Genomic DNA, 12325 nt, shown 5'->3' on the forward strand with positions numbered 1-12325 from the left:
GAATAAAAACAATTAAACTGGCATTGCATGTGGAATTTTAAAAATAAAATAAAATCTGTACAATTCACAGTGTACACATTTCATCCATGCAGCCTTTCAAGAGAATTTGGAGATCTATATTATGGCCAACAGAAGGCATTTAAACTGGCATCAAACTAGTCAAGGCTTTGTGTAAATGCAGTTTTGGAATTGCTGTGGTCCGTAAGAAAAGTTATGAGAAAAGTTTAATTTTATGCGGAATCTCTCTAGACTTTACATGAAAGTTCAGTGTACATATTTTTCTGCCTTTTGGCAAAAAGTAGCACCTACAGTTTTTTTCTAATTTTGAACTGTATATCTGTGTGCATGTCTGAGTCTGTATACAAAGTATGACAGAACTTGTTTTGGGAAAATTAGAAAAAAAAACTGTGGATGGTAATTTTTACATAGCTATACAATACAAATGTGTCCTTTGCGGGAATTGAAGCCTAGTTCACGTACATGGTAACCATCAGTGATACCACTATGCCAAGAGAGCTATACCTGTGGTAAATTCAGTTGATTGGACATGATTTGGAAAGGCACACACCTGTCTATATAAGGCCCCACACTTGACAGTGCATGTCTGAACAAAAACCAAGCATGAAGTCAAAGGAATTGTCTGTAGACCTCTGAGACAGGATTGTCTTGAGGCACAAATCTGGGGAAGGGTACAGAAAAATATCTGCTGCTTTGTAGGTTCCAATGAGCACAGTGGCCTCCATCATCCGTAAACGTAAGAAGTTCGGAACCACCAGGACTCTTCCTAGAGCTGTCGGCCGTCTGAACTGAGCGATCGGAGGAGAAGAGCCCTAGTCAGGGAGGTGATCAAAAACCTGTTGGTCACTCTGTCAGAGTTACACCATTCCTCTGAGAAGTGAACCTTCCAGAAGAACAACTATCTCTGCAGCAATCCGCCAATCAGGCCTGTATGGTAGAGTGGCCAGACGGAAGCCACTCCATAGTAAAAAGCACATGGCAGCCTCCCTGAAGTTTGCCAAAATGCACCTGAAGGACTCTCAGACCACGAGAAACAAAATTCGCTGGTCTGATGAGACAAAGATTGAACTCTTCGATGTGAATGCCAGGCGTTTGGAGGAAACTAGGCACCCCTCATCACCAGGCCAATAACATCCCTACAGTGAAGCATGGTGGTGGCAGCATCATGATGTGATGTTTGTCAGCGGCAGGAACTGGGAGACTAGTCAGGATAGAGGGAAAAATGAATGCAGCAATGTGCAGAGACATCCTGGATGAAAATCGGTTCCAGAGCGCTCTTGACCTCAGACTGGGGCGATGGTTCATCTTTCAGCAGGACAACGACCCTAAGCACACAGCCAAGAGATCAAAAGAGTGGCTTCAGGACAACTCTGTGAATGTCCTTCAGTGGCTTAGCCAGAGCCCAGACTTGAATCCGATTGAACATCTCTGGAGAGATCTGAAAATGGCTGTACACCGACGCTTCCCATCCAACCTGACGGACCTTGAGAGGTGCTGCAAAGAGGAATGGGTGAAACTGCTCAAATATAGGTGTGCCAAGCTTGTGGCAGCATATTCAAAAAGACTTGAGGCTGTAATTGCTGCCAAAGGTGGATCAACAAAGTATTGAGCAAAGGCGGTGAATACTTATGTATATGTGATTTCGTCGTTTTTTTATTTTTAATAACTTAGCAAAAATCACAAAAAACTTTTTTACGTTGTCATTATGGGTTATTGTGTGTAGAATTTTGAGGGGAAAAAATGAATTTATTCCAGTTTGGAATAAGGCTGTAACATAACAAAATGTGGAAAAAGTGAAGCGCTGTGAATATTTTCCAGATGCACTGTATACCAGCAAACCTCTTGTTGTGACATCACAAAAGGGGCAAATTAGCAAGAAAAAAAGTTGAAGCAATAAATTGATTTTAGAAATGATTTGAGTTTTTGGGGATCAACTTAATATTATGTATGGACAACTCTTCTACTAAAGAATTGTCCACACATACTATTATTCCCTAAGCGGTAGATTATGTAAAAGTGTGTGTGTGTGTGTGTGTGTGTGTGTGTGTGTGTGTGTGTGTGTGTGTGTGTGTTTGCTTCCATTTCTTGAATACTATTTTTAAAGAATGTTTGTAATTATGTTTTTGCATCAAAATGTAATCACCATTTTTAGTCTTAAGCATCATGACTTCATTAAAAAAGAAACTGCATAGAAACAATGCACATATGCTCCAAAGGCAGAGGTGAATGAACATGTGTGCGTCTGGTTTACTACTTGTCATTATCACTAATGCAAACTTGTATCTACCCTATACTAAGTGTAAATATACTTTCAACCAGATGTATTTTCACTTACATCCAGTTCTGCATAGCTTGCATTTGTGTAAACAAACCCTCACTGAACTTTGCTTACGCAAGATCGACCTGTTATAAAACAGTTTGTGCCTCCCCTCTTGTAAGTGCGGATGCCATAAAACAGGATTTTGGTACTTACTGGTAAATCCATTTCTCCAATTCCACAGGGGACACTGGGGGTATAGATGGTGGTGGATGGGAGCCAGCACTTTAATGTTATAAAGTGTGACTGGCTCCTCCTCCTCTATCCCCACCTCCAGACCAGTTAGAGAAACTGAGCCAGAGGAGAGTCGGAAAGAACAGAACTTTAGAGAAAGAGGTGAAACCAGAAAACGGAATACAAGTATCTGCAAAACAATCTGTAATAACAGAAGTAGTCACAACCAAGAGTCAACATTCCAGGGCAGGAAAAACAGCGCTAGGCGGGCGTCCAGTGCTCCCTGTGGAATCGGAGAAAAGGATTTACTGGTAAGTACCAAAATCCTGTTTTCTCCTTCATCCACCAGGGGACACTGGAGGTTTAAGACAGTGGGGACGTCCTAAAGCACCCTCCTCTGTCGGGAGAGCGTTGAGACACCTGCACCACAGCGGTCAAAGCAAGATTCAGGGACCGCAAAGAATAGAACCAGTATGACTGGACAAAAGTGTTGTTGACTAACCAGGAAACCACACAGAGTAGTCGTGCACAGTAAAAGATTCCCTTGGACAACCACTGACAAGGGACCCATAGCACGCCTGGAGTGTGCAGAAAAAATGGATGCTGGCAGAGTTCGAGGAGGATGATTGTGGAAGGGCCAGTCAAATGCAGTGAGCCAACATCCGTTGAGATGCCAGCCAATCCTGGCTTAGCTGCATAAAAGAGGACAAAATAGTATCCATTCTCCGCCCTATCTGTGTATATACATAGGGTCCGTACCACGTCCAAGGAGTGAAAGGATTGAGGAACTCACGACAGAACAGGTTCATTTATCAAGAAGAGACTACTGTAGGGATAAAAAATCCAGTATCGTACAGAGTACAGCTTGATCCTTATGGAAGACCAGAAAAGGAAAGCAATACAACAGAACTAGTAGGTCGGAAAAACCCAGGTATCCGAAGCCAAAAGGTGCTTAGAAGCAAAGTCTTCCAGGAGGGAAATCCTAAGTAAACTGCTTCCCAAGAGTCAAAAAGTATGACCAGAGGACAGAGAATACCAAATGGGCAGAGTGAGAGAGAGAGGGACTGAATGTGAAACGCTCTCTGGAGAGAAGTCTGCCCTTCCTGTAGCAAAGCTGAGTCTCTGAAATACAAAAGGTTAGAGAGGGGAGTGTACCGCTAAGGACCCCAACCTTAAACCCGTCTAAAGTCCAGACTGAAGAGAAAAAAAAAATACACGGGACAACCTGAACAACGTAGTAGGAGATCATCGCCTTTTACACCATGCCAGATATCACTTCCAGTTTTGGAAGTATTGTACGGAAGTCACCGTCTGTCTAACACGAAGCATAGTGGGAAGAAAAGACCAGGGAAAATTCCACGCACTCCTCATCTTGGCCTCATCAGCTACACCACGAATGCTGTAAGTGTGTACCGACCAGTGGAGCTTGTTAGAAAAGGATCTCCCATAGAGACAGTGGACACGAGATGTCTACGCGAATAAGACACAGTTAGTGTATCAAACCATGCAAGGTCAATATGGAGCCAACAGGATGACTGTTGCATTCTTGCACTTTCAGCATTAGAGTACTTGAGGCAGAAAGTCAAGTACTTAAGGAACGGTCAAGGAGACTTAATAAAATTGGGAGGTGACTTCGAACCATCACCTGATGGTGGAGTGGAGTATGATAGAAGATTGTTCATCTTAACAGCAGCTCAGCCTCCCATTAAGGCGCCCACAGCCTTGGCCTCCCAACCCAGAGGTCCGGAGCAGTACCAAAGACTGTTAAGGCCCACCCCAACTATGGATTAATTGTGTGAAGAGTGGTGGAAGGAGCATCCAGTTCCTCAGATTGAAGATTCTGATGACGGAGGTAGACTGCCTCATGAATTTCTATGCAGCGAAATACCGCAGAGAACGCTATGGCGAATTGTGCAGCCCACAGGAGGATGCTATGTACCTCTCGCATTGCCCTGTGCTTAGAGTTCCATCAGTTTTGTGTTACGTAACCCGATTTTCAGAGTAAAAGAAGTTACAGACGAAGGACCTTGTATACTGCCAAGAGTGTCCATGTGTTGATTGGTAGGAAGAACTCCTGATGAGACCAGCGCCCCTGGCAGTGACCCCCCACCCCTCTTCACAGCACCTCATTCTGAAACCAAGGGCCATGCTCTAAGTGACAGCCCTCTAGAAGGTGTGTTGAATACCATCCGAGGAACCGGAGACCCTGAGTTGGTTACATGTGTAACTTCGGGAAAGGTATGAGCCTTCCATGCTGTACCAGAACCTAATGACGTTGGGTGGGTTGTGCCTAACTACACCTATAGGGACAGAGCGGATACATGCTGGAACACACTCCCCACTGCTGTTTAAATCCTCCAGGTGTATAAACAGTAGACTTTTTAGTTAAATGAAGCAGTCCCTTCATGTTCATGCTCACTGGGCTCATGCACAGCATTTCAGTGAAACCAGGCAATCTAGAGTAGTATGCCTGAGCATAAGCCCCTTATGGGCACTACACAAAAAAACGATAATGCCCGATTTCATCCAATTTCGGGCATTTGGGCCGATCTATCGGGTGAAATCAGGCATTTTGGAGGTGTTTCCAATCCGCGTTCCCGTGAGGGTCGGATCGGCTCCCCTAGATCTTTAGTGCTGCACTTGTGATATGTCGGTTCCCGCAGGCATGGCTGGGATCGCATATGATATATCTCATGCAAAATGTACCAAATTGTATGGAGTCCTATGGAACCACTCCCGGGAAGCTCCCGGGAGAGTTCAAGGCAAATCGCCTCCGACTTCAGCCTCAGGACATATTGTTGTAGTGTATGGGTCCCTTTAGGCTTTTGCAGCCTTCTATAACGTGGTCTCCCCCTATCACCACCTCCGAGAATGAGACTCACATTTGTTTGAAGAGGAGTGTCAGCGCTTTACAGTACATAGCAGCGAGGTCAACAACAGCATATCAGCATCCCTGTTCCCCGGTCTAAGCTGCATGGGCTGTCCTGTAACTAACAGGAAGCGCTGGGGAGTCCAGGAGTTGGAAATCTACACGGAGCTAGGCTCCGCCCCTTCCGATATCCGCTTCAGGCGCCAATAAAAAAAAAACCAAAACAATGGAGTCTGCGGGAGATGTCTCCCCGATGTGCGTAGGTAGCTCTTTGCATGAAATAGCGGTGGCCGTGGCTATGTGTCCCTAGACTAGACCTGAAGCCAGAGATCAATACTTGGTTTGTAGCATTCTGCCGAGCAGCACTGCCGCTGTATACAGACGGCTATACTAAGCACTGGTAGTTTGCAGAGCATGTTATCGGACTGCTTTTGACCCTAAGTACCACCTTGTCTTCTCCTGGATTCCCCGCTAGCCGGGTTATACTCACCGCTGTCATGCTGACCAGTGGCGGTGTGGCCGAAGGTGACTCTAACGCAAGCCGCACGCAGTTGCCTTGGGACAGACCCAGGGACTGATGTCCTTGTAGCCGGAGACCCTGGCACGCGCCTCAAGAAGCGGTGACAGGATCTCCCTGGTAGCTCTGCATCTGATCCTATGGGCGGGATACATCAATGTGAAAAATGCAGTCAAACCCCTGAAAATGCAGTTTTCTGAGCTTTGCTTGCATCATCCATATGTACCAAATGCTGGAAAGTTTGGACCCGATAGGCAATGCCATCTACTCTCCTGCATCCATTCTGGGTACTAGCCTGTCAAACAGGATACTCAGAGGGCTAAGACCTGCGCATCGGTCACAGCGAAGTCCAAATTCCCTTGCGGGGGACTCCTTGTGAAAACCACGGGTACATTATATTCCGCACCTCCATTTTGGGCAATACTAAACCTAGTTGAGAACATTTATGCGTTTAATCCTTGAGTTTGGGGCAAAGGTACTCTAAAGTTGGTAGTAAAATACAGTTTCATACCTAATATTCCTGTGGTGGTTTGGGGCAATATTACGACTCAGGGAACAAGTATAATAATATTTGTTTTCATGTGCACAGGAGCAGAATACAACAACACTATGTGAATTATTTATGCTAAAGTCAAAAAAGTAATAAAATCTCTTTAGTTCTACTTCATAACATTAGTACTCACGGATGCATGAGATGTTTCCATATTTCCATTCTAATTCCTTAATAGTGGTATTAAAAAAGCAAACAGCGAGATTTGATGTACCAGCTTGCCTTTTGAAGCCATCTTTGCACACATAACGAAAGTATTCATTAGCCAAATAGGTTTGAGTTTCAGGACACACAGTGTTTTCCACGCTCTTTGGGGCACTGCAGGCTAATTAGTGAGAAATAGAAATATATATATATTCATAAACACATAAATGTAAAAAAAAACAAAAAACAAAGAATAGAATCAAAGCCATAACACTATTTGGATACAACAATACTTACGCTTTTTAAACTTTTTTTTACAATGTGACAAGACTTACACAGCACAGTATGTATAGTATGTACTCCTAAACAGAAGTCAAATCTGAAAGACTCATGGGGTGACATTCAAATGTTTGAAAAGTGAGTTGGGTGTCTGTTTTTCCTATCTAACAGACAGGAAAAAACAGACACCCAACCGACTTTTCAAACATTTGAATCTCTCCCTTTAAATCCATACACACTGCCCACTGTCCAAATAGCGATAAACACTACACTTGATGAAAGAAAAGAACACACAGATTCATGCTCTTTTTTCTCTGTGTTTGTTTTTTTATATTTTCGTCTGTTTTTTTGGGGGGCGCATATGTTTGTCCCATGCATTCTTCAATTTTTTTTACTGTATGAGTTACCACCACAACTGCTTGAAGTCTATTCCATTCATCTGTGGAGCTGTGCCCAGCCACGACCCCCAGTAGTGTAAATGAGCTCAGCTGAGAATGGAGTGCCCCCATAAGGAAGACTTAACCTGGTTATCACAGCTGATGTACAGTAGAGGTCATTGGAAACTTTGTGGGAAAAGGGGACTGTGGTAGTCGCCATGGGTTACAGCAATTCCTCAAAGTCACGTATCACTGTATGCATTCTGTGTGCCCTGGGTAAACTGTGCTCACGGTCCTATGACTAATAGCCTGGCCATGACCATGATGAAAATTATTATAGTGCTCGCAAAATGTATATTGTTCTCTCATGACAAATTACAAGCCAGGTTCTGCTCTAAACCATTTGGTTGTAAGGAAGTGGATATCTGATCCAAATTCTTAATAAAAAATGTATATAAAAAAATAAAAGGAATTGAATATCTGCTCTTCACAGCATGAAGTCAAGTGTAGGAGACACTTATTTAACAACTGTGCTCTCCAGGAGACAATAAGGCTGTGCACTCCACTGTAAACCACAGCTGCCGTGTTTCAGTTTTACTGCTGTTGTAGTTGTGATCTCCAGAGCTCCCGTATCCCTGTGGCTTCCGTGCCTCCAAGAACCTCCGTGCCTCAGCACTTCCGTGCCTCCAAGAACCTCCGTGTCTCAGCACCTCCGTGTCTCAGCACCTCCGTGCCTCAGCATCTCCGTGCCTCAGCATCTCCGTGCCTTCAATTATCTCTGTGCCTTCAATTATCTCCGTGCCTCCAAGTATCTCCGTGCCTCCAAGTATCTCCGTGCCTCCAAGCACCTCCGTGCCTCCAAGCACCTCCGTGCCTCCAGGCACTTCTGCACCTCAGTGCCTCCTAGCACCTCAGTGCCTCCAAAAACCCAGTGCTCACAAGCGTAGTTGGTGTCTCCAGCATCCGGTACTCCTTAATTCTTTCCTCAGCACCTTTTCAAGTTCTATCTTTCAGGAGACCTCCAGCATCCATACCTGCTTCCTGTCTGCCGACCAAATCCTGCATGAGGAGAACCTAGATTCGGTCATCTCTGCTGCGGTCCCTCTTCCTGGTCACCGGAAGAAACCCCAAGCCCACAACACCCCCAAACCAGGTCAGTGAAAGTATTCACATAGTCCTCCAGTCGCCCGCACAGACTTCACTAACACCGGGTTCACAAAACCTCAGTCATGACAATAGGAACTGGCCGAAAGTGTTTGTCTGACCCAGGACCTCCTAAGCAATATTGCAGGATGCTTGGAAGGTCTGGAGTCGACTCAGCGTCAATTAGCACAGTGTCTGCAGCGGAATTCTTTCTCCAGAGATTCTCTGACCTTCTGCACTAAGACTCCTGACCAACTGCAGATTTTCTACCAGATGTTATTACAGTTACAAGAACTTTTGTCTAGTATTCTTTCTGTGATGCCTGATCTCTTCAGGAATACTACCAACGTTGTTGATCCTGTTTTGTCCCATCCAGTTAATAGAGTCTCTTCCTCTGTGCAAGGAAAAGTTGTTCATCAGAGCTATCCACGGCCCAAACCCTCTGAAGCTGAACGTCAGCGGCGTAGGGAGCTACACCTCTGTCTTTACTGTGGAAATTCCAGTCATTTTGTTAAAGATTGCATTCTTCGTAAGCCAGGGAATGGTGACAAATCTCAGTATCACAGTGCTCATGTCTACAAGTCATCCACAGTAGCCGATCCTGCTACTGCTGACAGGGGTATCAAGATGGCTACTCTGAAAGAGACTCAAATTTATGACTGGGGTCCGGTGATTAAAAGACCTTATCCCAAGTTGGGTGTCCAGAGAAGAATGTTCAAGCCATTTAGAGTCATAGAGGAGTCTGTGTCTTCAGCCCAAGGAGGGGCGTCCGTGTCTACAGCCCAAGGAGGGGCGTCCGTGTCTACAGCCCAAGGAGGGGCGTCCGTGTCTTCAGCCCAAGGAGGGGCGTCCGTGTCTTCAGCCCAAGGAGGGGCGTCCGTGTCTTCAGCCCAAGGAGGGGCGTCCGTGTCTTCAGCCCAAGGAGGGGCGTCCGTGTCTTCAGCCCAAGGAGGGGCGTCCGTGTCTACAGCCCAAGGAGGGGCGTCCGTGTCTACAGCTCAAGGAGGGGCGTCCGTGTCTACAGCCCAAGGAGGGGCGTCCGTGTCTACAGCCCAAGGAGGGGCGTCCGTGTCTACAGCCCAAGGAGGGGCGTCCGTGTCTTCAGCCCAAGGAGGGGCGTCCGTGTCTTCAGCCCAAGGAGGGGCGTCCGTGTCTTCAGCCCAAGGAGGGGCGTCTGTGTCTTCAACCCCAGTGAGGGGTTCAGAGCGTCCAGCCCCAGTGAGGGGTTCAGAGGGTCCAGCCCCAGGGAGACTACAGAGCGCTGCCCAGCCAGAGAGACTACAGAGCGCTGCCCAGCCAGAGAGACTACAGAGCGCTGCCCAGCCAGAGAGTCTACAGAGCGCTGCCCAGCCAGAGAGTCTACAGAGCGCTGCCCAGCCAGAGAGTCTACAGAGCGCTGCCCAGCCAGAGAGTCTACAGAGCGCTGCCCAGCCAGAGAGTCTACAGAGTGCTGCCCAGCCAGAGAGTCTACAGAGTGCTGCCCAGCCAGAGAGTCTACAGAGTGCTGCCCAGCCAGAGAGTCTACAGAGTGCTGCCCAGCCCCGTGAAGTGGGGGCTCTTGCCTCAGCCCAGCCCCGTGAAGTGGGGGCTCTTGCCTCAGCCCAGCCCCGTGAAGTGGGGGCTCTTGCCTCAGCCCAGCCCCGTGAAGTGGGGGCTCTTGCCTCAGCCCAGCCCCGTGAAGAGGGGGCTCTTGCCTCAGCCCAGCCCCGTGAAGAGGGGGCTCTTGCCTCAGCCCAGCCCCGTGAAGAGGGGGCTCTTGCCTCAGCCCAGCCCCGTGAAGTGGGGGCTCTTGCCTCAGCCCAGCCCCGTGAAGAGGGGGCTCCTGCCTCAGCCCAGCCCCGTGAAGAGGGGGCTCCTGCCGGTCCAGCAATATTCCAGGCTCCGCCAGGTCAGTCCGTCCCGGTTCCAGCGATACTCCAGGCCCTGCCTGGTCAGTCTCTGTTGGCTTCAGCCAATTCAAGTATCCTCGGATCCAATCCAGTCCTACTCGCCAGCCAAAGATTTCTCCAGTTTCAGCCTCTAAGCTTTCGTCTGATGGTTTACCACCTATTTACTTTGATGGAGATTTATTGCAATATGCCGCTCTGGTTGAACAATTTCTCTCTCTGATGGAGTCTGATCCTTCAGGTGCAGTAACTCCTTCCAACGTTACTCGATATCTGTTCCTGGCATTCAGAGGAAGAGCTTTGGAGTGGGCCAACATGCTTTTTGAGAGTAATGATCCTGTGTTCCATGATTTACAGACTTTTAGTAATGCAGTCTTTAAAGAATTTACTCCAAAGCCCTCGGAATCTGACTCAGTTAAAAGATCATGCTCCAAAAAGAATCTCAGTTCGTCTTCATTCAAACTACCACAGTCTGATACAAAAATAAGAATTTACTCACCGGTAATTCTATTTCTCGTAGTCCGTAGTGGATGCTGGGAACTCCGTAAGGACCATGGGGAATAGCGGGCTCCGAAGGAGGCTGGGCACTCTAGAAAGATTTATGACTACCTGGTGTGCACTGGCTCCTCCCACTATGACCCTCCTCCAAGCCTCAGTTAGGACACTGTGCCCGGACGAGCTGACATAATAAGGAAGGATTTTGAATCCCGGGTAAGACTCATACCAGCCACACCAATCACACCGTACAACTCGTGATACTATATCCAGTTTGACAGTATGAAAACAACTGAGCCTCTCAACAGATGGCTCAACAATAACCCTTTAGTTAGCAATAACTATTTACAAGTATTGCAGACAATCCGCACTTGGGATGGGCGCCCAGCATCCACTACGGACTACGAGAAATAGAATTACCGGTGAGTAAATTCTTATTTTCTCTGACGTCCTAGTGGATGCTGGGAACTCCGTAAGGACCATGGGGATTATACCAAAGCTCCCAAACGAGCGGGAGAGTGCGGATGACTCTGCAGCACCGAATGAGAGAACTCCAGGTCCTCCTCAGCCAGGGTATCAAATTTGTAGAATTTTGCAAACGTGTTTGCCCTTGACCAAGTAGCTGCTCGGCAAAGTTGTAAAGCCGAGACCCCTCGGGCAGCCGCCCAAGATGAGCCCACCTTCCTTGTGGAATGGGCATTTACAGATTTTGGCTGTGGCAGGCCTGCCACAGAATGTGCAAGCTGAATTGTACTACAAATCCAGCGAGCAATAGTCTGCTTAGAAGCAGGAGCACCCAGCTTGTTGGGTGCATACAGGATAAACAGCGAGTCAGATTTTCTGACTCCAGCCGTCCTGGAAACATATATTTTCAGGGCCCTGACAACGTCTAGCAACTTGGAGTCCTCCAAATCCCTAGTAGCCGCAGGCACCACAATAGGCTGGTTCAGGTGAAACGCTGACACCACCTTAGGGAGAAACTGGGGACGAGTCCTCAATTTTGCATATGGAAAATCAGATAAGGGCTTTTACATGATAAAGCCGCCAATTCTGACACTCGCCTGGCTGAAGCCAAGGCCAATAACATGACCACTTTCCACGTGAGATATTTCAGATCCACGGTTTTTAGTGGCTCAAACCAATGTGATTTTAAGAAACTCAACACCACGTTGAGATCCTAAGGTGCCACAGGAGGCACAAACGGGGGCTGAATATGCAGCACTCCTTTCACAAATGTCTGAACTTCAGGTACTGAAGCTAGTTCTTTTTGAAAGAAAATCGACAGAGCCGAGATCTGTACTTTAATGGAGCCTAGTTTTAGGCCCATATTCACTCCTGCTTGCAGGAAATGCAGAAATCGACCTAGTTGAAATTCCTCTGTTGGGGCCTTTTCGGCCTCGCACCATGCAACATATTTCCGCCATATGCGGTGATAATGATTTGCCGTAACATCTTTCCTGGCTTTAATAAGCGTAGGAATGACTTCTTCCGGAATACCCTTTTCCTTCAGGATCCGGCGTTCAACCGCCATGCCGTCAAACGCAGCCGCGGTAAGT

At 47.1% G+C, this 12325-nt stretch overlaps 1 protein-coding gene across 6 annotated transcripts in view; it reads right to left on the reverse strand.

The window, feature by feature from the left end:
• IL15RA (interleukin 15 receptor subunit alpha) overlaps positions 1–12325 on the reverse strand; it is a 185253-nt gene that overhangs the window by 102994 nt on the left and 69934 nt on the right. For all 6 annotated transcript variants that reach the window (XR_010179351.1, XR_010179350.1, XM_063926795.1 and 3 more), the window contains exon 2: positions 6579–6770. Coding sequence is in view for 4 of the 6 variants with exons in the window: in XM_063926795.1 (XP_063782865.1) it covers positions 6579–6770 (192 nt within the window). In the remaining 2 variants the exon portion in view is untranslated. The remainder of the gene's footprint in view (positions 1–6578; positions 6771–12325) is intronic.

Source organism: Pseudophryne corroboree, chromosome 6 (assembly GCF_028390025.1).
Source record: "Pseudophryne corroboree isolate aPseCor3 chromosome 6, aPseCor3.hap2, whole genome shotgun sequence".
In the NCBI taxonomy this organism is placed as follows: domain Eukaryota; kingdom Metazoa; phylum Chordata; class Amphibia; order Anura; family Myobatrachidae; genus Pseudophryne; species Pseudophryne corroboree.